Below are 26,387 nucleotides of genomic sequence, written 5' to 3' on the forward strand. Positions count from 1 at the left end.
TAAATGTTATAATGGAGAAATGCATATTGCTATGAGAGCACATGACTGGGAACCTATTTTATTTGTTTATTTTTAATATTTTTAGTTCTGCAAGGACCTTTATTGGATGGTGGCCTTGACCAGTGTCGAACCTGGGATCCTTCAGTCTCCAGCCCAACGCTCTATCCACTGAGCCAAACTGGCCAGGGACTGGGAACCTATTTTAGATTAAGGAGTCAGAGATGGTTTTCCTGAAATTGTATCTTTATAGTTTTGGAGTTCAAAAAAGAGGCCAGGGCTAGAGTTATAAATCTGAAAGTCATTTATATACAGGTACTGGCAAAAACTATGGGTCCATTGCCTAGGGAAATTATATAGATTAGAAAGGAAAAATGAGGAGGCAGTTTAGAAATAAGCCTTAAAGAAATCCAACTGCATAGGAGATAAAAGGAAGATGTACTGGAGCACCAACCAGGAAGAATAAATATTTTATCATAAAAATAAAGAGAAGTGACAGATATTTAAAGACATTTTTAATTTTTAGGAAGAGAATTATCAACAGTGTCCAATGCAACCAAGAGATCAAGAAAGATGAAAACTTAAAAATATCTATTGGATCTAATAACAACTAAAAATAAGTTGAAGACTATTTGCAAAAATGGAAATATTTATAAAATAAGTAGAGACAGTTTATTTGAGAAGTTTGGCTCTAACAGAAGGAAAGAGAAGGAAGGTGGTAGCTAGAACAAAATGCAAGATGTGTGTGTGTGTGTGTGTGTGTGTGTGTGTGTGATGTGAGAAGCCATTGGAGAAAAAGAAAGAAAGCCTAGATGCATGGAGAATTTGAAAGGAATGGTGTCTGGTGGACGTTTTAGTAGAGTCATATCAGAGAGCCAGTGGCTTAGTCAGAAAAGACCAGAATTCTTCCCACAGATTTGACACTGGCTGGCAATGGCAACAGCCTGCCTTGAAGACTATAATACAATTTAATGATTAGAGAAACATGGAGAGTGTTATTTAAAAGATATTTTTAAAGAAGCCTTGGTTTTAGTGCTGAATCGGATGATTCTCTAAAATTCCTTAGATTCCTATTTTGTGCTTAGAAGGACTCAAGGAAGTCTTGACCTTGTCTCTCTAAGATAAGCCTAGAATCTGAAAGATTGTTTCCTTTAGCAATGTTTTCCAGTTCACTAAATCTGTCTTCCTTAAGCTGGCTCTTATATTTACAATTTGCATGTAGGTTCTCTTTCAAATTCACTTTTTGTTTTATTATATTTTTTATTATATCTTGTGTTTTCCTTATTGGCTGTATTTCTCTTTTAAATTCTCTTTTAACATACTTATTTTTAAAATTTTTATAGATTTTTTCAGTTATATGTAATTATTCAAAGATGAATTCTTCCATTCATACATCTACTTATACTTTCCATTGGCAGTTTGTTTTCTGGCAGACTTCGTAATTTTTGACTGTAAGCTTACTTTCAGTAGAAGTTGTTTCTGTGTGAATCTCAGGGGCTCTGAATTTTGGGAAATTGGTGCCAATTTTGTGATTGACTTTGCTGTGGTCTTATGGCTTCCACTAGTTTAAGATTTAATGTTATTTTTTCTATGCAAGGTTTCCCAGCTTCTTGGGAAGTACTAATTCAGACCTCACACCCACAAGTAGTACAAGTTTGACCTGCTGGTATTCTCTGCTGACTCTCTAGAGTAGCTTGCTCTGTACCATATTCCTCAGACCAAAAAGGTTTTCTAGTTTGCTGCAATACATAGAGCCTAGATATTTGACTCCTAATCTATATCTTCAACATATATATTAGGTTTTTGAACACTTTCTTAAAAATTTAAATTCTTTATTGTTTAAAGTATTACATGCCTCCTTTTTCCCCCATTAACCTCTCTCTGACTGCTCCTACCACCCAGCACATGCCCTCACCCCTCTACTGTCTGTGTCCATTGCTTATGCTCATATGCATGTATACATGTTCTTTGGTTGATCTGCAAACTGCAGCTCGCAAGCCACATGTGGCTCTTTGGCCCCTTGACTATGGCTCTTCCACAAAACACCACAGCGTGGGCGAGTCTATTTTGAAGAAGTAGTGTTAGAAGAAGTTTAAGTTTAAAAAATGTGGCCCTCAAAAGAAATTTCAACCGTTGTACTGTTGATATTTGGCTTTGTTGACTAATGAGTTTGCCAACAACTGGGTTAGGGGATTATGTATTCTCAAATTTTTGCGGGTTTGCAGTGGCCCTGCCTACTCTGGGCAATGGTCTCCGTATCCAGGTTTTGACTGACAGGCATCTTCCCTATGTTGTACCAGTTTTACTGTGTGTGCATCTACTAGTATTTCCCTTTGCTGGACCCCTTCCCCAGTGATCTGCAGGGAACGGGCTGGTGGTTCCCCGGGAGTGCGAAGTTGCAGCTTCCTGGTGAAGCTGCCCAAATGACATCCATAATATCCTGCCTTCTCTTTGTTCCTTTCCTATTATTAGTCACTAGCTAATTACAGAAACTAGTATACTATATTAGAAATGCAAAACTATCAAATTTTGAATATGCATTTGTGCAAATTTGAAGTTATATTCTGATGCTAGAAATACAGATTCTTATGACACAATGACATAAAAAATTACATTTTTTAAAGAACCATAAATGAAAAGAATTCTGTACCATATATGTCTGTATATTTAGAGTAGCTTACATGTACCATTTCTTCATTACTGCTATTTTCTGTTAACTTTAATATCTAAATTTTTTCCATAAATAGCATGAACTTCATATCAAATATAAGGAAAATGCAATATAATAAGGTTTATAGAGAAATGTAGGCAGACTTGCAGTTTATGTGAAGAGGTTAAAAGATGGAGGGAAGAATTTGTTCTAAGAATGAGTCATTGTCCACAAAGTCAGGTATTCAAGAAATGTAATTTTCAGTATTTTTTACTAAACATTATTTGTACATAATAAAAATGTAATGGATACTTGCTGAGTGAATGAATAAATGATTGAGTAAATTCAGGGTTTTTTGAGCCCTCTTTCTATTGGAGACTATAATAGAAACTAAATCTTAATCAATACAGGACATTTCCCTCTCCTTTCTTCCTAGGTATGTGTCCTCAGTTTCTAGGTCAGCATAATAAAAGGTGGAATGAATATTTACCATGATTGACACCTACTAAGATATCTGCATGGTTACTTTACTTACTTTCTTGTATTGAGTGACTGATTGACAGTACTGTAACTGTCCACTCAGTGCTATAAGTCAGTGCTATCTTTTGCTCCTTCTGTCTAAGTGTGAGAGAATTCTGTGACCTTGCTTCCACCTTCAACTATATTCTAGAGATTGGAGTTTGTGGGCTTCCCTGCTATCAAAACCCAAAATCTGATGGAATTTTCTGTCCTGTCCATTATTCTCTGATTTAGGTGAATATATAGCAGAGTGCTCTCTCAGAGATCTTCCAGATTCCTGCCCAAATCCCAAAGAATCTTTAGTATATATTGAGCATAGGAGATGGGGAAAGGAGAAGCAGGAAAAAAACTCCTTAATTCTATCATTTATACTCAGGGATCCTGGCTTTTAAAAATCAAATGCCAAAAATTTAATAATTTCTTTGTTGTTTACATACTGCTGTGCCATCCATTCCTTGAGGCAGTCAAACATTATCTGTTTCTGCCTGGGTTGAAAAGAAGGGTCATAGATAACAAGGTCCTGGTTAATATATACAATAGCGGCCGGTTAGCTCTGTTGGTTAGAGCGTGGTGCTAATAATATATACAATAAATGGAAGAGCTTTTTTTGCTGAAAAGATACAAAAAAAACGAAGAAGTAATAAGGCAGGAAAAGAGGCCCAAGATGTTTAGTAAAGAAGAGAGAAGACTGAAAGAACTCTTTACTCGAGTGACAGGCTGTGGTTTTGAGCAGCTGCATTTAGTGGATCTGGAACTGATTGTCAGCAGTGAGGATTGGCACTGGCGGCTGAAAATGTTTTTTTTTAATATATATATAAACTTGTGTTTACTCTCCAGGGTAGCTCATAGCCCAATGGGACTTCTCACCTGCCTGGAGGCCAGAAACAAGGATCTTTGACTTCATTTTTAAAAACTTCAAAAGAAGTAGAGAAGTGCATATCAGAATAAAAATGTGAACTCAAAAGATATGATTAAGACTTAGGGTAAAAAAGTCAAAATTACTCATAAAACCAGTGTCTCCTCCTCTACCAAAATGAAAATTAGCTCCTGCTAATTTTGGTTTCAAAATATCTTAAATTTTCAAGGCAACCACTCTGGTTTAGGTCCTTGGTATCTCATTCCTTAATTACTGCCTCTTTTTGCCACTTAGGACTCACATTCTTATAAATATTCTAGAGTCCTGAGCACTCTCCTGGCCTATGTGGATGAGGCGGAAACAGGCTCTCCTACATCTCCTGAGGGGTCCCAGATTGCAAGAGGGTGCAGGCCAGGCCAAGGGACCCACCGGTGCATGATCAGGGCCAGGGAGGGACTGTGGGAGGGCTCTAAGGCATGTCTGGCCCTTTTGACCCAGTCCCAAACAGCCAGACCACAGCAGCAAGCTAACCTATTGGTTGGAGTGTCTGCCCCCTGGTGGTCAGTGCTCATTAAAGCGACTTGTCTGATAGAGGGACAATTAGCGTATTATATAGAGTTTTCTTTATATATAGATATAGATATATATATCTATATCTATATATAGATATATATATATAATTTTTTCTTTATATTTTTTAATTTATTTTTTAAATATATTTTATTGATTTTGTACAGAGAGGAAGGGAGAGAGAGAGAGAGTTAGAAACATTGATGAGAGAGAATCATCAATCAGCTGCCTCTTGCACACCCCCTACTGGGGACGTGCCCGCAACCAAGGTACATGTCCTTGACCGGAATCGAACCCGGAACCCTTCAGTTCCCAAGCCGACGCTCTATCCATTGAGCCAAACCGGTTTTGGCTCTTCTTCTTTTTAAAGAACTAGTTCTTAGGCCTTACTTGCTTGATATATTCACTGCAGTATTTCTAGTGCCTTGTGTATCCCTGCTATGTACTGAGCTGTGTCCTCCCAAAATTCACGTGTTGAAGCTCTAACCCCCAACGAGATCGGGTTTTTAGGAGATAAAGATTAAATGTGGTCACATGGGAGGGGTTAGGGGGTGGTCCCATAGGCTTGCTGGCCTTGTAAGAAAAGGAAGAAAGATCTGTCTGCGTGCACAGAGGAAAGCCGTGTGAGCACACAGAGAGAAGCGGCCATCTGCAAGCCGGGAAGGGAGCCTTCATCAGGACTCACCACATGTGGCACCCTGATCTTGGGTCCCCAGCTTGAAGAAAAAAATAACTGTTTGTTGTTTAAGCTACCCAGTCTGTGGTATTTTGTTATTGCAACCTGAGCAGACTAAGAAAGCCTGAAATAATGCTTATTAACTCAATAAATATTGATTGATTGAGGGGGAAATTAGCAGTGCTGTGTTCAGGAACATAATGAAACTTCTCAGGCTAGCAAGAAGTCTCTACTGTAGGCTTGCGGATCATAGTCTCTGTCACCACTGCTTAGTTCTGCTGCGGTAGCAAAGAGCAGCCCTCCCCAGTACAGAGGCATAGGAGCATGCTGTGTTCCAGTGAAGTATTGTTTACAAAAGCAGGCAGCAGGCTGTCTTTAGCCCATAGTCTATCACTTGCCCAGTCCTGATCAATAGCAACCGACCCACCTTGTCTCTCCAAGGAATATTTCTCCTTATTGGAAAAACCCTGTGTAGTCAGACTGACGGGTGCCTCATCCATGTTCTCCATGGTTTCTCCATACTTCCCTCTTAACTCAAATTTCCTTTCCACTTCCCCGTTTGTTCTAATTTCCATTCTTCCCTCCAGGTCCAGGAGTCAAGAAAAAGTAAGTAAAGCATAGTTCATGCCCACAACAGTTATATAAATGCACTAGAGGAGGAAATATGTAGAACAAGCATGCTTGATGTAGAAGTATCGTGAAGGTATCAGAAGAATAGTAGGGGCCTAAAGGAGAGGAACATTTTTATAGGGGGCAGAGTAATGGAAGTGTGATCAAGCATCAGAGAGGAACCAGGAGACTGGGAGGAAGAGCAAGTCCACAAAGAGCAGGAAGGGGGAAGACAAGTAAGAAGAGAGAGGGAGGGTGGGAGGGAAGGAGGGAAGGAAGGAAGAAGGAGCTAAAACATGAAAAGATGAAATAAATTTATTTAGGTGAAATACATGTGTACTTAGGTTAAAAATAAGAGGAAAAGATAAATATCTGCTGATAGAGATATTCATGATATGTTGATAAGTATAAAAGTAGCAGTGTGTTTATGTGCACTTGTGCTTTTATATTTTGTGTGAGCCACTATAAGGTATGAAAGGTCTTAACCACTGTTGGCTCAGGGATGGTTGCTTGTGAAAAGTAGGGAGTTAGCAGGTGAGTGGAGAAGGTTATTATGATTTTAGCTCTAAATAACAAATTTGTCTGACAGGAGCAGCAGCCTACACAGACTAAGACAATCATTATACTTACCAGGAAATTGAGGGTCAGAGTGGTTGAATAAGGTTAAGGTCACAATAACTTATTTAAGCCACTGGTCTGTTTGACTTTACAGCGGAACTCTGAACCACTTCTCTACACTGCATCCATAAAACTTCATGCTGTGGTGGGGGTAGGACAGATGGAGAATCTGTAATCCTGGATCTGGTATACCTAACACTTAGTAATTAGTGCTGGTTACATAGAGATACAGGTGTGCTTAATGTGCTTAGGTATATATTAGCATTTAGCATTATATAAAAATAGTGAAGATTTCTGAGTTTTTTTCATGTATGTTTTCAGTTTTTTCTTACTTTACAAGGTAGTATTTCTGTCAGTTGAATATGTCACAGAAACAAATGTTATATGCTTTTCATAAATATTTTCATTCATTTTAACAAAATATAAAGTCAGTCTCTCTGTTTTCAAGGAAATTAATCTCATGCTGAAGTAAGAAAAATTGTTTTTTGCTTATGTTTTGCAGACTTTGACTAATGACATGAATACAGATGATGAAATTGAATATGTAGAAGAAAAGGAAAGCTACATCTGTGCAGTGTGTCTGGATGTTTATTTCAACCCGTACATGTGCTACCCTTGCCACCACATCTTCTGTGAGCCCTGCTTACGGACTCTTGCCAGAGACAATCCTGCAAGCACTCCCTGCCCACTGTGTCGGACAATTATTTCCAGAGTCTTTTTCCAGACAGGTAACTTCCCTTTCGTTAACATGATTGCCTCTGTGTTCTCTTTGTTCCAGATCTTAAGGTATTTTATAAACTATTATGAGAAAGTTATTAAAAATCATATACAATGTAACATAATTTGTTACTCTCCCTCCATTTTATGAAACAGTGCTTGCCCAGCTCATAGAACTCTGTTAGAATTATAGGATCATAGGTAAGAATAGTTTCTCATCTTTAATCCCTTACTCTATGCTGAGGTCTTTTCTAGAACATCCCAAGTAGCTATTTTTTAGTCTTTATGTAGACTTCTCCAGTGTCAAGGATATTCCATTGAAATTTGAAGCAGCCCTATTGATTGTTTATTCCTCATATCTGCCTTCCACTATTACTCATTCTTTGGCCCTTATTTTCTTTGGAGTATCAGAGGATATTTCTGCAAATATCTGAGAAAAACTATTATGCCTTCCCCCACACTCCAGATCATCTCAACCTTCTTATTGTTCTTAAGGTCTTTCTTCTTGAATGAGAAGGAAGTAAAATTGGATCAAGGATTTGTTTATTTGATTATCATACAAAGAGAGAATAGAAAACAGTATTTAAAACATACTATAGATACAGAGACAAAGGAGTATTGAACAGATTGTCAAACTTCAGCTGGAAGGCAGGGGAGGGTGGGGTAAGGGGGTAAGAGATCAACCAAAGGACTTGCATGCATGCATATAAGCACAACCAATGGACCCAGACACCAGGGGGGTGAGGGCATGTGCCAGGGTGTGGGAGAGGCCAGGGGGGAGGGGCCGCTCAATAGGGGAAAAGGAGACATATGTACTACTACTTGTAATACTTTAAACAAAAAATAAATAAATTTAAATAAAACATACTAATGAAAAACCTAATGAATGTGGATCATAGAAAACTGCCAAGAAAAGCAGGAAGAATGACAGAAGTGATCAGAGCTAATATTTACTGAGTGCCGTACTACAGTGTGCTAAATGTTCAGGGAAAGAATGTCTATCTCCACATTCTCGCCTCAACTACAGAGGATTTGATGGGGATCAAAGTTAACTACAGTAAATTGGAGAAAACATATGGTACATTTTTCTCCCTTAAAAGAAAATCCAAGGACCCACCTGCAAGGGAGAATCAGATTTCGAAGATAAGCTTCGAGTAGTCTAACCCAGCCAGATGCATGACAACTTGCAAACCTGGTTTTAGGCTCAGTAATCAAATCATGAAGAGAAAATAAAGCTACACCTCTTTGATCTGCCCAGTGCATGTAGACTGGAGCACAAAATCCCTGAACTGAGCTTGGGCAGACCTGGGGATGAAAGGAGACAAAAGGGCATGTCAAGCATAGTGACTGCCCAGTAGAGAAATGTGATTGGGACATTAAGCTGTCATCAGTCTCACTAGGAAGATTACATTCTCTTTTAATTCTTAATTGTTTCAAGTATTACATGTCTCCTTTTTCCCCCATTGCCCGCTCCCCTCCTCCCTTGCCCCCCCTTCCCAAGCCTTCACCACCCATTGTCTGTGTCCTTGGATTATGCATATACACATGAGTTCATTGGTTGATCTCATCCCCTCCAGCCTCCCCTGCCTTCCCTCTGAGTTTGAGGGTCTGTTAGAAGCTTCTCTGTCTCTGAAACTATTTTTGTTCTCTGTCTCTGGATCTATTTTTGTTCATCAGTTTATGCTGTTGATTATATTCCACAAATGAGTGAGATCATGTGATAATTATCTTTCTCTGACTAGACTTTCTCCATGTCCATCCATGCTATTGCAAACGGTGTTTTTTATAAAGCAGCATAATATTCCATTGTGTACATGTACCACTGTTTTTTAATCCACTAATCTGCTGATGGGCACTTAGGCTGTTTCCAGGTCTTAGCTATGGTAAATTGTGCTGCTATGAACATAGCGGTGCGTATATCCTTTCTGATTGGTGTTTCTGTTTTCTTGGGATATAGTCCTAGAAGTGGGATACTGGGTCAAATGGGAGTTCCATTTTTAATTTTTTTGAGGAAATTCCATACAGTTTTCCACAGTGGCTGTACCAGATTGCATTCCCACCAGCTGTGCACGAGGGTTCCTCTTTCTCCACATCCTCACCAGCACTTGTCGTTTGTTGATTTGTTGATGGTAGCCATTCTGACAGGTGTGAAATGGTGCCTCATTGTTGTTTTGATTTGCATCTCTCAGATGATTAGTGACTTTGAACGTTTTCATATGTCTTTTGGCTTTTTATATGTCCTCTTTCGAAAAGTGTTTAGATCCTTTGCCCATTTTTTGATTGGACTATTTATCTTCCTTTTGTTAAGATGTATGAATTCCCTATAAACTTGGATATTAGACCCTTATCGCAGATAACATTGGCAGATATGCTCTCCCATGCAATGGGCTTTCTTGTTGTTTTGTTGATGGTTTCTTTTGCTGTGCATAATGGGCAGATCGCTCTTTCTTTTCTTGGGAAGAACAAGTAAAGGATGGAGACAGTAAAGAAAGCAGTTCCATGAGAGGGCAGGAGCTCACTGGAGGTTCCTCATTTCTGGCTTGTATTGATGTGGGGAAAGTGGTTCTTTTCTAACACCAGATCCCTTGTTGGGGTCTTTGGGGTGAAAGAAGTGAAGGTACCAGTGACAACCCTTTCTCAGTATTATCTCTGGCTATCTGTATAAGAAAACATTTACTAGAAGCCTGTTTTAGTAGGAAGCTTTTAGACCATTTACACAGCAATTTAGACAGATGTTGTCCCGCCTTTCATGATCTAATTTAACACTGATAATTATTTTAAAATTGCTTTCCCTAACATCTTAAAGCAATTATGATTCAAGTGTCTTTTGATTCATTTATCAAACAACAAAGCTATAATTACCTTTATTTTCAAAATCAGTTTTTTTTCTAATATAAATCATATTGAGAATACATATTCCACTGGAATAAGTATTTGGTTGTGTACTGTAATATAGAAGCTGTCAGTAATAAAGGGACTTTCCTACTTAACTATTTATACCCTACCTCAAAAGAATTTGAGGTGCTTTAAAAGATATAATCAATGAAATAGCAGCACAAGGGAATGTAATAAATGGAACATAAAGACCAGGTGAGGGTGGATGGGCTGATAAATAAGCCATATGGCCCTACATTATAACTACAATTAGATATGAACTATTTGGTTTTAAATAATCTGGCTGCCTAAAGAAAATTAAAAGTATGTACACAATTAAATGATTCTCATGATTCATGAAAAGAAACACATTTCCTAAAGGTGAGCAAAGGTTTTTCTGGCACTTTAAAGGGAATTTTTCATGTGATTTCTCCTAAAGGATATATTAGAAAAGCTGATATTGAATTTGCTCTGAAGATTTTTTTAAAGACATCACCTAGTCAGTATTCTCGGGTTTTGCATCTGCAGATTCAACCAACCATGATCATTCCTGAGACTCACATGATTTTACTCTAGCTATTCTATGGCTACATCCCTAACACATTATTATTTCCCCCTTCCTTTATGTGCCTTCTATTTCCATCTTTTAGTCTGCAGTCTTCTTGAGGGCAGGAGATATGTTTTATCCATCACTGCATCCTCCACGTCTGGCGAGTATCTGATTATCTGGCGTAGAAGCTTCACAGTAGATGCATGTCCTATGTTGACATAATCAAAGTTGCCACAAATGTTAATTTGGGAGAATTATGTTTGGCTTGACTTATAAAGAAAATTGATTCTAGTTTCGCCTTCACTGTCTTAAAGAGATGACTATATTACCAAAATACTACAACAATTATTTTTGTGTCCTTGCCATTTTACTCAAAGTTTAAAAATAGTTTGCTTTTGCTTTATTCCAGAACTGAACAATGCCACAAAAACATTCTTCACTAAAGAATATTTGAAAATAAAACAGAGCTTTCAGAAATCCAGCTCTGCAAAGTGGCCCCTACCGAGCTGCAGAAAGAAAGCATTCCATCTTTTTGGAGGTAAGGAAACTAATTTTCTTCTAAAGGTCTGCTAACTTTGTACAAGCTTTCTTTTTAAAGCTGTTTTCTTCCTGTCTTAACAATGTTACCAGAAACATTTCTGAATTGATAAATTATAAGGATTTTGCTGAAAGCTACAGGCGTACATATGAAGATAATGCAGACTATGCAGTACGAGCAATAATTGGGAGAAGCTCGTTAAATTTACTTTGCCTGTGGTCAGTAATGTTTAATGTGTAGGTAATGAAATACTTAGTTGTCTCACAACATTAGGACAAGTAGGAAGTGGCAGAGCCTTGTCTCAGAGGTGTGCAGTGGACTAGGAAGACCTGTCTCTGTGTTTAGGTCTGTTTGATGTAGGGATATCATTGAAGCTTCTTTTGTTTCTGTCTTCTGATCTGTTAGATGGGAATAATTATGTCTGCCCTGTCTAGTTAATGGAGTTGTTATAAGGATCAAATGAGCTAATGTGAAAGCACTTTCTATTGTAAATTATAATTAATTGCACTACATAGATAGAAGGAATTATCAAAATAAGGGCAAGGCAATCTATAATACCTTTTCCACCTTTGAGAATTTCTTACTGTTTGCACAGTAACAAATGATCATACAATATGAATTTAAAATATAATTTCATCTTTTATAAAACCATGTTATGTCAGAGAATGATCCATTGTGCAGTTTTAGTACTTGTCCTTGATGATATAACAGCGTCTGGGTGGGAAGGGTTGGATGTGGGATATGGAAAACTGTGATCTTCAGGGAATGGGAGGGACTTTTGTAAAGAAGATGGATAATAACACAGCAAGGACATCAACCAAAAAGAGAAAGAAGCAGAGCCTGAATGCTTGAGGTAATAAAATAAACTGATTTACAAATTCCCTAAGGTTTAAAGAAAGTAGTTTAAGGATCAAATATAACTTTATACAGTGGTTTGAATGAAGAAAGAAGTTTAAGGGCATTATATAAACACATATATTTTAAAGTGGTTAGTATCTGTAGAAACTCATTATCCACAGAATTGGGATAAAAATATTTTAAATGTATCACATTTTGCCCCGAATATGAAATCAAATGTAAGAAAAATCAGCCTTATTTAAGGGATTTCATACTAAAGAGGAGAAAATTTATAATATGAATTATTTGTTTTAAAATATTCTTTTGTATCCTACCTTCCATCATACATCCAAATTTAAAAAAATAATGAAGCACCTTTGTGATCACCCTTTAATTTCCTCCATCTTTTTGTATTTGTGGGTGCTGACACTATAATTTAAAGTACTTTTTTGTGGTTTCATCTTATTTGTCCTCCCCTCAGGAGTTCCACAGAACTCAAGTTTTTATGGAGGAGGTTCAAAGTAGCTTTATTACACAACCTAACAAGCAGTAGGTTACTGTTAGGATCTCAGGGGAAGCCCAGCTGCCAGGCTCAGTCACACTGAGAGAGTTAAGCCTTTAACCCCTTGGTGCCATGCAATAAGCCGGAGTCTGAAACCAAAGGAAATGCCAAGTCTCCCCTCCCAACAACCCCTCCCTCTGTTCCATTCCCCTGCTGGAACCACACGCTGGTCCAAGCCCAGGTGGACCAGCACAGAGGTGGGGATCACCTCACTGCTGAGGGAGTTCCGATCCAAAGGCACTGGCAGTTTTATGGACCCTGAGGTTTGTAAGGGCTTTTGTTGTTGTTTCTAGGGGATATTTTTAGTGGGGATGAGGGGGTGGTAAATGAGAAGGGCAAGGAGTGGGAAAGTACTGGGTACTAAGAATTAGAAAAAGTGTCTTCAAGGTTTCCCCTGCAAAGAGAGCTCAGCAGAGGTGCCTGGAGAAGCCCTCTGCCCATGACCTCACATAAAGGACCTGGGTAGGAATGCAGGCGCTGGGACTAGGATGTCAGTATGTGAATGAGCATCAGTGGCCAGGGGGACTTGACTGCAACTCTTTCAGAGATGATATGCCCTGGCCTGCCATCCACCAAGACTGGGGCGGGATGGCACCTCTCCCCTGTGAGGCCTGCCAGGTAAAGCCTCTGTAATTGCCACACACAGGATTTTAATCACACCTGGACTCCTCCCTTATCAGGGTTACTGTGCCCCTTCTATATTTCTTTGTTTGCTTTCTGTTCCCTGAATTTTGTGTCTATCATTTCTTTATATAAGTATACATGTGTATACTTCATTTAATTTTGGTTGTTTCTGAACATTTACCATGTTAATGTATATGTTCTTCTATATATGCTTTGTCACTCAGCATCATGTTTCTTGGATTCATCCATTTCAGGAAGTGTAACCCCGTTCATTTATGTTTACTGCTATACTGTTGTTCATGGTGTGGGTATGGCACCATTTATCCATTCTTCCTGAGGATAAGCAGCTGAGCTGTCCAGGTTTTTGTTATAAACAATGCTGCTATTACCATTGTTTCATGTCTCCTGGAGCATAAGAGTTCCTCTAGAATGTATTCCAGGGGAAAACTGCTGGGTCATAAGAAAAGCACATCTTTAATTTACTTACACCAAACCGTTTGCCTAAATGACTCTACTGATTTATCACCAGTTTTGTGTACCACATTTGATATTTTTCAATCCTTCAGCTTTTGATGGTCTGAAAGGTATAAAATGAGATCTCATCAGCATTTTAATTTCTCTAATTACTAATAGGAATTGAACATACTTTTATATGTATATTGGGCAATTGAGTTTCTTTAGCTGTGATACTCATTTATGAATTCTGTACATTTTTCTATTGTTTGTGTTTTGTCGATTTTTGAGAATTTTTAAAATATTTTTGATGACTCCTTTTTCTGCTAATTATATGAGTGGCAGCTGTGGTCTTTTTACGTTATATCTTCCAATGACTTATAGTTCCTCATCATCTTTCTGGTGTGTATGAGCTCCTTAAGAAATTCTTTCTCCATTTCCTGTGTGCTTTTTAAATAGATTTTAAGGTCTTTCGAACTGATTTGTGGTGGTGATGTTTTATAGGATTAGGGGAAGGGAAGTTGCTTATGTGGTAAGTAGGATCCAACTGTTTGGGGGATTTTTCTGTTTAATTTTTTTCTAACAACCATTTATTGAAAATAATTTATTTCCCTACTAATCCACAGTGCTAATATGTCATCTTTTAAATTTCCATTGTGTGGGTCTATTTCTGAGATATCACTTTGTCTTAATTGCTAAACTTTTATGTCTTGACATCACCTTTTAAAAACTTGTTTTTTTGTAAGAGAGCCTTGGCTTTTCTTTTTTCTCTTTGAGTTTTAAAACTAGCTTGTCAGGTTCTATGAAAAACTATGTTGGATTGAGTGAGGGAGGACCTAGTCAATGTATTTGTCAATTGAGGGAAATTTGATACCTTTTAGTAATAGCTTTCCCTGTCTTCTCACTGTTTTTTTCTCCTTCTATTGAGATCCTCTAAATCTTTGTCTTATAGTAAAATCGTATCATTTTCTTTACAAATGTCATACACATTTTTAGGTTAGAGATATTCCTATGTACTTGCTGTGGTGTTGTTCCCTTTTTCTGAACATTGAGTACAGAGGAGAGTTGTTCCAGTCCTACTTCTTCATTTATGGCATACCATCACCACTAGACTGACCCCAATCCTACTTTCCATGAGGTTGAGTTTATTTAAGGTCTTTTTGTTTGTATTCCTATATAATGTGTACTATTGTTTTCTGTGCATATATTTTTAATTTATGGAAATGAGAGGGATGAGCCTGCCTTTGTATCCTTTTTTTTTTAAAGAATAGAGCCACGATGGTATTATACATGTACAGTTATATTGCATTTGTAGACTAAAATTGCCATGCTGTGAAAGTTTGTGTTTTTAATTTTCTTCCCTTTTTGTTATATTTTGAAATTTTTTTCTTTCAGATTTTGTATGAAAGAGAGTTTAAAAGGTTTGATTCCCACCCTGTTTCTTTCCTTTTTCACTTAGCATTAGACTTTTAGATCCATCCAGGTGGCTGTGTACCTCTCATCTGTGGGTTCTAATTAATGCTCTACTGAGGTGTGTATCTACCTTATTTTTCTCTCTATTCACTGACTGGAACCCAAAATACTTCTAACTCCCTGCCACTAAAATAACGCTAATGATATCGTAGTGTGGACAGTGTGAATATTTATTTGGTGTATAAACTTAGGAGCAGAATGTCTGGGTCATAGAATATGAATATAATTAACTTCACTACATAGTGCCAAGATTTCTCCCAAATAACCAGTATAAGTAACAGTGTGTGGAGGTTGGGAAAAATTAGAACTATGGAAAATGACAAATTTGGCAGAGAATGGGAATTAAAAACCTCATTACTATTTTATTTTGCATTTTTTCTGACCTATAAAGATTTGAGATCTCTTCAAATGCATGTCAGCTTGTTAGATGCCTCTTTTGTAACTGCTTTGTTCCTCTTCTTTACCCATTCATCTATGGTTGTTCACCTATGTTGCTTCCATATCTTGACTATTGTAAATAATGCTACAATGAACATAAGAGTGCATATATCTTTTCAAATTAGTGTTCTCATTTTCTTTTGATAAATACCCAGAATTGGAATTGTTGGGTTGTATCGTATATCTTTAGTTTTTTGAGGAATCTCCATATTGTTTTCCATAGTGGCCGCACCAGTTTTCAGTTAGACCAACAGTGCACAAGGGACTCTATTTCTCCACATCCTCACCAACACATTTTATTTGTTCATATTGTGATGGTAACAGCTCTGACTGGTATTAGGTGGTATGTAATTGTGGTTTTGATTTGCATTTTGATTTCCATGATGATTAGTGATGTTATCTATTTATAGGGTTTAGGGGGCTTTCAAAGAAAACAATCATATCTGTAAAGACAATTTTATATATTTCAATCTAATATGCATACTTTTTCCTCTTTTTTCTTGCTATACTTTCTAAGCTAGGACTTCTGTTTGATTTTCCATAAAAACAGTGATGGCAGCATCTCTGATTTGAAAAGGAATGCTTTTATTTATCAGTTAGTAGAAGTTGCTGTGTGTTTTGAGGTTTTAAGAAAGCTCCATTCATTCCCAGTTTGCTAATAGTTTTTGTTGAATGAATTTTTAATTTTGTGAAATAGTTTCAGCATTTTATGGTTATAATCAGTTTTTTAATGTTACAGTGCTGTTGTATTTCTGGGATAAACTCAATGTAATCATTTTTGTGACTTTTACTTCTATATTTATTAGTAAGATTGTCTCTGTTTTCTTTTTTCATTTTCTGTTTTGTCAACATCTTGAGTCAGTTTATATAATTTATCTTTTTGTTAGGAATTTGTTCATAGTTTTTGTTCTAAAATTTGTTAAAAATTTTATAATGTATATTTTAATCTCACTTCAATTTATAATTATATTCTCTTTGTAGTCTTACTTACTCGTGCCCTGTTTTTTTTCTGATCTTGCTAGATACTTGTCAATATTTTTAAATAACCAATTTTTTAAATAACTGAATTGTATTTTTTCTCCTATTTCATAACTTCTGCTCTTCTCTTTGGATTTATTCTGTCCTTTTTATACCTTATTAAGGTGGCATTCTAGACTAATTTTTATCTTTTTACTTTTTAAAAATTATTTAAAACTATATATTTTCCTCAGTAATTTTATACATCATATGTAATATTTTGTTATTCTTCATTTCTAATTATTTTTCATAAGAAATTAACTACATTTAATTAGATATTGATTATCTTTAAAAAATGATATAAAATTGAGATATTTGAAAACTGGGATGGTGATTTTCATAGTCATACCACACCATTCCACTTGCTATACCATCCATGCCATGTTAATTGTGTCCCTAAGAAAGCTTCTGCTCAGCTTAGTATTCTGAGGTTGGTAGAAGGAAGTAGTACATAGGGGGGTCTTAGCGGAAAGGATAGACATCCCCATAGATGCCTTTGGCTCTACAAAATTAGTGTCCCTTTCACAAAAACAAAACATTTTGACATAGTTTTAGACTTTCTAGCAAAAGAAGTTTGTATAAACTCTCCCTGAATTCATTCAGCTATTGAGCTCACTCACTTACCTCGCATGGACTCATTCCTTCTCACCCTACCAAGTAGTGTCTTATAGATATTGATGAGTAAGCAGATGTGTTTTAAATTTTTTTCTTAAAATACATATTTATGTATTTCTACATAAAATAGTAATGTGAAAGGAATGGAAACATTCTAGGTAAATGGGAGCTAGCCTTTACATCTCTTCTCAGGTACCAGTTGCACTGATGGCTCTATGAATCCTAGTTCTTTTCCCTGGAGTGTCTACCATTTCCAGGAATTGCAACTCGGTTACCAGTATCAAGTTGATATAATTGCAGCAATGTTAGTTGGTTCCCTAAAGAAAAATGACATAAGTATATAAGTATACCTATAATATTAAAATAGTACATATAAAGCAAACAAGCTAACAGATTTTACTAAGATCTTTTTGCCAAAAAAAAAAAAAAAGAAAGAAAAAAATACTTCCATGCTGTTGAATTCTTTTCTAAATATACTCAAGTCAGCCGAAACCAGTTTGTCTCAGTGGATAGAGCGTCAGCCTGCAGACTGAAAGGTCCCAGGTTCGATTCCGATCAAGAGCATGTGCCTTGGTTGCAGGCACATCCCCAGTGGGGGGGTGCAGGAGGCAGCTGATCAATGATTCTCTCTCATCGATGTTTCTAATTCTCTATCCCTCTCTCTTCCTCTCTGCAAAAAATCAATAAAATATACATATATATTTTAAAATATACTCAAGTCAAAGAAATTGGGGAAGGGGGTTCCATGATTTAATATTTCATGAACTAAAGCATGCGTGCTAAAATGCTGGCGTCTGATATATATTTAAGACAAATCCATCCATTTCTTGTAAAAGCCTAGGGAATTGTTTTTATTTGATTGTTGATTTGCCTGAAGGTGTTAGATTGATTCTGCAAGTTTAAACATGCCTAGTATAAATGAAGGAATATCCATATGGAAAAGAATAGAAAACAAAATAGCACATGCTCAACCAGCAGGAGTTTGAATATAACCCAGAAATCTGTCTTCCCAGAAAGTTTGAGGTAAGTCAGAGAGATTTTTAAGTGTGCCCTAGACTTGGTGTGCTTCATTTTAGCAGAGAGTGCATTAAACCTCCTCTGAAATGAACAATTTTGTTCACTTTTTTTTTTTTCCATGAGGGAAGAGAAGAGCTAAGGTTTTGTTTTGGTTTTGGAAACAAAACTGTTCTGGGTATTAATTTCTGTTGTTTCACACTTAAGACCTTTTGTGTCTTAGGTTCTGATTTAAGGCCCTGGTCATATCCCAGGCCTCTTAAATCAGAACCTCAGGAGATGGGCTCCGAATAGCAGAGGATGTAAAGCTGCACAGGAGATTCCACTGTGCAGGCAAAGTGCCAAAACACATTGAGAAGTGGCTGGGACTTGTGACTGAGTCACAGAATTGCGGACTCTGGATGTAAAGGTACAGGTCTTCAGGCTGTAACCTCTCTGAATTATTACGAAGAATGAATTAGATAGAATACAATGTTATAAAGGAGATGAGTGGTGTTTGTGTTACACTGAAATGATGTTAACTCTGGCAGTACAGTGATGGTTTAATAGTGCATAGCAATTATCCATTTGGTTTGGATAGCAAATACAAGTTTAATTGAAACTACAGTGTAAATATAAGAAATCTGCACAAATTAAGTTTAGCCAATATGCTGAAAACACCACCTCTCCACGAAAAATGTCATGGGATTTGGGAGACCACAAAGTGTTTAGCACTTTAATATTAAATCTAAAGCACTAACTCCATCATCGTTTAAAAAAAAAAAAAAAAAAAAGGCGTACTTGAAAATCTGTTAAATGAGGGTTAGCAAAGAAGTACTGAGAGAGGAAGAGAAGTTCCAGGAAGAGGCAATCCCAGCTTCTCTCCTTTGGGGACATGCCAAGGACACTCACAATCTGAGGATATGCTTGAAAGTTCCAGGCCTTTTTTGCCAACTGGTGGAGCTACTGCTGTGATTTATATACCAAAGCTTACCCACGTCTGTCATTTTTACATTGTACATGAAGTAGACTTATTCATTACTAGAGGCCCAGTGCACAAAATTCGGGTGCGGGAGGTCCCTCAGCCCAGCCTGCACCCTCTCCAATCCGGGACCCTTTGGGGGATGTCCGACTGCTGGCTCAGGCCTAAACCTGCAGTCAGACATCCCTCTCACAATCCTGGACCGCTGGCTCCTAATTGCTCACCTGCCCGTTCACCCCTAACTGCCCCCTGCTGCTGGCTAGGTCACCCCCAACTGCTCCCCCCCCCCAGTCTAGTCGCCCCTCACTATACCCCCCTGCCAGCCTGATCGCCCCATGCAGCCTGCTTGTTCAGTTGTTTGGTCGTCCCTCACTAACCCCCCTGCTGGCCTGGTCATAGGCAGCCATCTTGTGAGGGTCAATTTGCATATTACCTCTTTATTATTATATATAGGATTGCTTCAAACAGGTGAATATTAAATGAGATGTATGACCACAAATTCCAACAGTTATTAAGAGTATTGGCTCACTAAATTAATAGGATAATATGGAAATATTTATCTGCACCAACAGTATCAGGCTTGTGTTATAATTAACCAAAACAGTTTAGGATATTTTAAACAGAAACTTCACAACTGTGCTGGCAATGAAGTGGCTTTTATTAGCAAAGTCGTATTCTACGTACATGTTTTAACTTCTCTGAAATTGTATTGTAGTAAATTCAAGGTTTTGTTAAGAAATTTTAGAAATTTGTTCACTACTGCTTTGTGAACAATTCTATATTGCTTATCACTTAAAATCTATACTGTATTTCTAAAATATTTTATAGGTAGATTAACGTACGGTTATATATAAATTAAAGATGTATGGTATAATCTGAAAATATATCTAAAAACATTTAGTTTATATCCCATTAATTTTTCTTTATTACTGCATTTAAATATCCTTTTCCTAAAATAGCAAAGAGAGAAAACAGTAACATATGGCATAGGGCTGGTTTTTCTGTTTATTACTTTTTTACTGCTCTGAGAAAATGGAAGGCCATAAGGATAATTTCTCAAAACATTCCAAAGAGAATTTTAAAAATGTTTCTTTAAAATGATGAAATTTTTAGTTCACTCTGATATATATGTACAAATATTTGCTTTCAAGTCATTTTATTCTACATTATTTATGATATGTCCTAAGACTTCACACACAACAAAAAATAAGGTTACTGCTTTAGTTTAAAAGAGATTATACAAATGTACACCAGAAACTTATGTTTATGTTGACCAATGTCACCCCAGTCAATTTAATAAATAAATATAAAGAGATTATACGAACAACTCATGGCCAAATCTGAGGCTTTTCAAGCTGATTTGTCCTGATACCAAGGCCAAAAATATGGACACTACAAGAAAATTAAACTACTGGCCAATATCTCTGATAAATATAGATCCAAAAATTCTCAACAAAAGTAGCATACCAAATTCAGTGGCTCATTAAAAGGCTCATTCACCCTAATCAAGTCAGATTTTTCTGGGATACATGGATGGCTCAACATGTGAAAATCATTCAATGTGATAAATCACAATAATAGAATGAGAATATGATCATCTCAATGACTCAGGAAAAACACTTTTCAATATTCAGCATTTGTTCATGATAAAAACAAAGCAGGTATAGGAGAAACATGCTTCAACATAATGAAGGCCATATATGACAAGTCAACAGCTAATAATATAGGGTGGGGCAAAAGTAGGTTTACAGGGATTTGTAGGGAAAATAATACAAGAATAAACACTGTATTTGCATACTCACAACTATAATCCTACTTTTGCCCCACACTGTATCCTCAGTAGTGAACTCTTTTCCTCTAAGATCAGGAATAGGACAAAGGTGCCCACTTGCCACTTTTACTCAACTTATAACCAGAGCGAGGTCTGAGGGGGAAAAAAGGCATCAGAATGGGAAAGGAAGTTCTAACCAGAGCGAGGTCTGAGGGGGAAAAAAGGCATCAAAATGGGAAAGGAAGAAGTAAAATTGTCTCTATATACAGAAGGTTTTTTTTTTAAATGTAGAAAATCCTAAAGAATAAACCGAAAATAATTTTTTAACTAATCAATGTAGCAATATTGGAAGATACAAAATGAACATGCAAAAATCAGTAGTGTTTCTATACACTAACAACAAATTTTCTGAAAATACAGAGTAACAAATGCTGGTGAGGATGTGGAAAAAAGAAAACCTGTGTATACTTTTAATAGGAATGTAAACTAGTACAGCCACTAGGGGGAACCATAAGGAGGTTCCTAAAGCAATCCTGCTTCTGGGCATATGTAGCTAAAAGAAACAAAAATGATTATCTTGAAAAGAGATTTGTGTTTCCATGTTCATGACAGCATTATTTACAATAGCCAAGGTATGAAACAACCAAAGTGTCCATTGATGGATAAATGGAACCCTCAACATTTCTGGTTGGGATGTAAAATGATACATCCCACTATGAAAACAGTTTGTAGTTTCCTCAAAAAGCTAAGCATAAAATTCACCATATGATTCAACAGATGTATTCCTGACGATATGCCCAAAAGAATTGAAAACTGGGACTCAAGCAAATACTTGTAGCCACTGTTCTTTGCAACATTACTCACCATAGCCAAAAGATAGAAACAAAACAAATATCTATAACAAATTAATAAATAAACAATATGTGGTACATACATAAAATGGAATATATTCAACCATAAAAAGGAATGAAGTTCTGATATGTGCAGCAATACCAGTGACTCTTGAAAATATTAAGTGAAATAAGCCAGACGCAAAAGGATGAATATTGTGTGATCCCACTTATATGAAATATCTAGAATAGTCAAGTTCATAGAAACGGAGAGCACACTAGAGGTTACCAGAGACTAGAGAGAGTAGAGAATTGGGCCGTTATCCTTTAATGGCTAGAGAGTTTCTCTTCGCGGTAATGAAAAACAACAACACTGAAATAGTATTGATTGTAGCACAACTTCGTAAATGTAATTAATACCACTGAATTGTATACTGAAAATGGTTAAAATGATAAATCTGTTATATATATTTTACTACAATAAAAATGTTTTTAATAATGACTTTTCTGACTGGTTACAGAAACAAAATATTTAAAATTTTTATAACTTAGCCTAATTTTATAAACTATATTAAAAATTAAGTGTTATAGAATTATAAATAATCTGCAACATATTTAACTTATTTAATATAAAGTTTAATTCTGTGGAATTTATATATATTTCACTCTGCAATCCTAAAGTGATAGGTGATAAAGACGAAATTTAAAATCCATTTTTGCATTGTTTTTGAGGATATTAACAAAGTAACTCTATACTTACCTGGGATTACAGAAATATCACTCCACCTCTGCTAAGGCCTACTTATATCAATCAACTTTTGGCACATCAAAATTCTTATATAATATGAAGAATACAGAGCAGAATAACACTGTATTTCAACCTTTGTCCCATTACATGAAGGATAGGACATATCTCCTTTTCAATACTAATTTTAGGGCTCTGAATTATAAATAGTGTCTCAAGTAGTTTTGTAATAATATTCAGTTCCTATTGAAAATACATTTGAAAGGCTTGATTTGGGACAGTCTCGGATTATAAGCTAATTATTTATTCCCTTAAGTACATCCTTTTATATACAGGTACCCTTTCAACAAACACATATTAAATACCCACTATAAACTCAATGCAAGTTGCTAAAATTTCAAAAATGAATATCTCACGAAAACTGTTGACAATCTTTCTTTGAAAAATAATCAAAATAATGTAGGTAACTTTATGGGTTTTGATAGCAAATATTAATTTGGACCATATTCTCTGGGAAAAATAAGTCATGGCCTTGTTTTTTCTCAGATATGAGAGAAATTGTGAGATAAATTATGTTTACAAAGTAAAATTTATGGAGAAGCAGGAGTACATGTTTGAGATTCTGGAAGGCTGGTTCTTCTCTAATTCTTCCAATTGCATGGACGCTGGAAGGTTTATTACTCACAGCAGTAGCCAGAGCAGCAGCATTTGTGATGTGCTCCCCTCTTACAGAGTCTTACCAATAGGGCCAGATGCTATCTACACATGTGGTGCGGTGCATTACCATGGAGAGCTCTAAGCTTACAAAACTCAAACATTTCCTAACTGGCATTTACCGTGCTGTTCTTAGGCTACAAACCAGGCCTTCACAGAAGGATATGCTATCTCCCAAGACTATTTGTTATAGAAATAATTCTCAAAAACAACAGAGAACAAAGGCAGTCAGTACCTCTGCTTGCAAGATATAGAGATATCCATGGAGAATTGTCACCTCACTGCCAGCATGTTTTATGAAGCCAATAAAATCATGATATACAAACCAGGAAAAAATAACATAAAACAGAAATTATAGACCAATCTTCCTTACACAAATAGGCATAAAGATGTCATTAAAATATACAAAACTGAATTCACTGGTGCGTAAAAACCAATATCATGAACACATGAAGTTTATCCTAAGTATGTAGGAATAAATAATTAGCATATTATCTGAGACTCTTATCAAGCCTCTCAAATGATAAAATGTTGGAAAATCTATCACTTTATTTATAACTTAAATAGACCTTTTAAAATGTGTTCAACATCTTTTTTAAAAATCCTATTTGAATTCATCACATTAACAGATTAAAGGGGGGAAAGCCATATGAACAGCTCATTACCCTGTTTCCCCAAAAATAAGACAGTGTCTTATATTAATTTTTTCTCTCAAAGTTGCCCTAGGTCTTATTTTCAGGGGATGTCTTATCTTTCCATGCGCTAGGTCTTATTTTTGGAGGATGTCTTATTTTCGGGGAAACACGGTAGATACAGACACTATTTTGACTTGACTAGATAATGAGTATGGATAATATTGGCAACAAGAATCCAAATTTTCTGATTGCTTAAAGAGGGTGATTTTCATTGCACTATTGTGTAGCCAGAAAAGTATGAAGTATGTGTCTTTATTGTGTAATTTACTTTAAAGTAGCATAGCTAAAATGTACTAATAACAGTGAATACTCTTTAAATCATGATAATACCAAACTAATTATTATCATTTTATTACCAATAGTAGGATGTACTTAAGTCTGTGTAAAAGTGAATTCCTAGTAAAGAAGCTTCTCACTCCAATAGAAATCTATTGTTGGAATGATATATTAAAATATCTATGTATTGCTCCAGGCAGGGGGTTCAGTTGGTTAAAGCATCAACCCATACACCAAAAAGGTTTGAGGCAATCATTTAAGTAGATGTATAATTAGAAATTTATAAAAAATTAAAGCTCATTTTATTTTAGCTTTTCTAATTTTATTTAATTAGCTAATTTAGCTTTGCTAATTTTACTGTTCCTACCCTTAAAACCCTTAACTAAAAGAGACTTCTCATAGTTACTTATCACTGAAAAAACTGTCAGGAATAGGCAAACCACTCAGTAAAACTTCAGTATGCTCAGTTCATGGTACCTGTGTTCGTAATGCTGCATCCTCTCCGATCACATTCCTGAATTTAAAGAACTTTAAAATAACATGTTCATACAACTTCCAGGTTTCCACAGACGTGCATCTCCAGTTACAAGGAGGCAGTTCCCACACGGGGCACACAGAATGGATTACCTGCACTTTGAGGATGATAGTCGTGGTTGGTGGTTTGACATGGATATGGTGATCATCTATATTTATTCAGTGAACTGGATCATTGGATTCATCGTTTTCTGCTTTCTTTGCTATTTTTTCTTTCCGTTTTAGGAATTTTCACATCTTACTACAATTGAACAATCACAGATAATGTAGATAACAATTAAACATTTTTAAGTGTGCTTTGAAATTTTATAATGTTGTATTACATAAAATGTGGGTGTTTATAGAAAGTCTGAAAATAAGTAACTTATTAATGTTTTTCATGTAACATATTAAACTTTATCTGTCTAGCTCTTAGCAACAATGCACTATGAATGTCATAGTTATTCATTTCGGATTTGTGGGCTCTAATTTTATAGTGTCTCTTTTATACTTATCTTCATTGTAAAGACTGAGGTTTTCCTCCACTTAGAAGTAGTAAAAATACAAAATGAAATAATTTGGATAGATATCAGAAAAAAATATTTAGTCATTCACCACTTAATCTCAGGCATATTATATGCATTAAAAATAAACCATATTCTCTTGAACTAATCTAACAGGGTATATTCCGTTTTGGTTTCCAGTCATCCCTAATAATGTCCCTTTCTATTACTGAGAAAGCGGACTATATCCTTTTTTTTACAGACAGAAAAGTAGCTTTAGTGCAACGTTCTAAATTATTATAAGAAGAGAATAGTAAATATTAAAAGAGACTCTGACCAATAGAAACTTGGAGAGGTATATTAACACTTTTTGAATTACAAGATTACTCACCCAAAGAAATTTAAAAAAAAAATTTTTTTTTACTGATTTTCAGTAGTCTAAGACAGCAATGCATGTCCAAAATGTAATCAACTTAATGATTCATTTAACTATAAGACTGTCAAATGTATGGTAAATGTGCAATAAAGAGTGTTTTTTTTACATTTTATTATTGTTATGTGATTTAATGTCTGGAATAAAGACTTGTGGAAATAGGCTTATAGATTTATAGAAATATTTCTCTGAAATTTATTTTTATTTCCTATTACAATAGCCCTTGGAATTAGTTTTTCTCTTATTAAAAACAAATAGATCGAGATCTTTACTATCCCAGTGTGGGAAGGAATTAGGACAAGTATCCCAATTTTAAGAGTGTACAACCTGGAACACAGAGAAGTAAACTTATTTATTGCAGTCACTCAGGTGGTCTTTGTGTAATCTTGGACAAAAGATTTTATTTGGAAATATTCACCCAACATTCCTACACTCTAATGTCAGATATCTGTTAATGCAATATATGACATTAACAGACATATTCAGTAGGTGAATCTCTCAGGGCACTAAAAATACTACCATCATCCAAACAAATTGGGATAGGTCAGGCTTCAATAGTTCAGTCTATGAAAATTTTGGTGTGATTACTTAAAACAATAGTGTACGTAAGACATCATAAAATTCACAAAGTAGAAAACTACAATTTAAAAACAGTTCAATTTTTGCTCTTATGTCATAATAAAATATGTAAATTATGCTTGCAGTCTAGTGACAGGTTACTAATATTTTATTAAAACAA

At 35.9% G+C, this 26,387-nt stretch overlaps 1 protein-coding gene across 2 annotated transcripts in view; it reads left to right on the forward strand.

Annotated features, from left to right (window-relative positions):
- The window catches only part of RNF180 (ring finger protein 180), an 82,973-nt gene extending 57,211 nt beyond the window's left edge, over positions 1-25,762 (forward strand). For both annotated transcript variants that reach the window (XM_084882168.1, XM_084882167.1), the window contains exons 5-7: positions 6,998-7,223; positions 11,046-11,174; positions 24,759-25,762. In XM_084882168.1, coding sequence (XP_084738294.1) covers positions 6,998-7,223; positions 11,046-11,174; positions 24,759-24,958 — 555 coding nt within the window. In that variant the 3' untranslated portion in view covers positions 24,959-25,762. The remainder of the gene's footprint in view (positions 1-6,997; positions 7,224-11,045; positions 11,175-24,758) is intronic.
- Positions 25,763-26,387: the final 625 nt, after the last annotated feature.

Source organism: Pipistrellus hanaki (assembly GCF_964339955.1).
Source record: "Pipistrellus hanaki genome assembly, chromosome: 4".
NCBI classification, from domain to species: domain Eukaryota; kingdom Metazoa; phylum Chordata; class Mammalia; order Chiroptera; family Vespertilionidae; genus Pipistrellus; species Pipistrellus hanaki.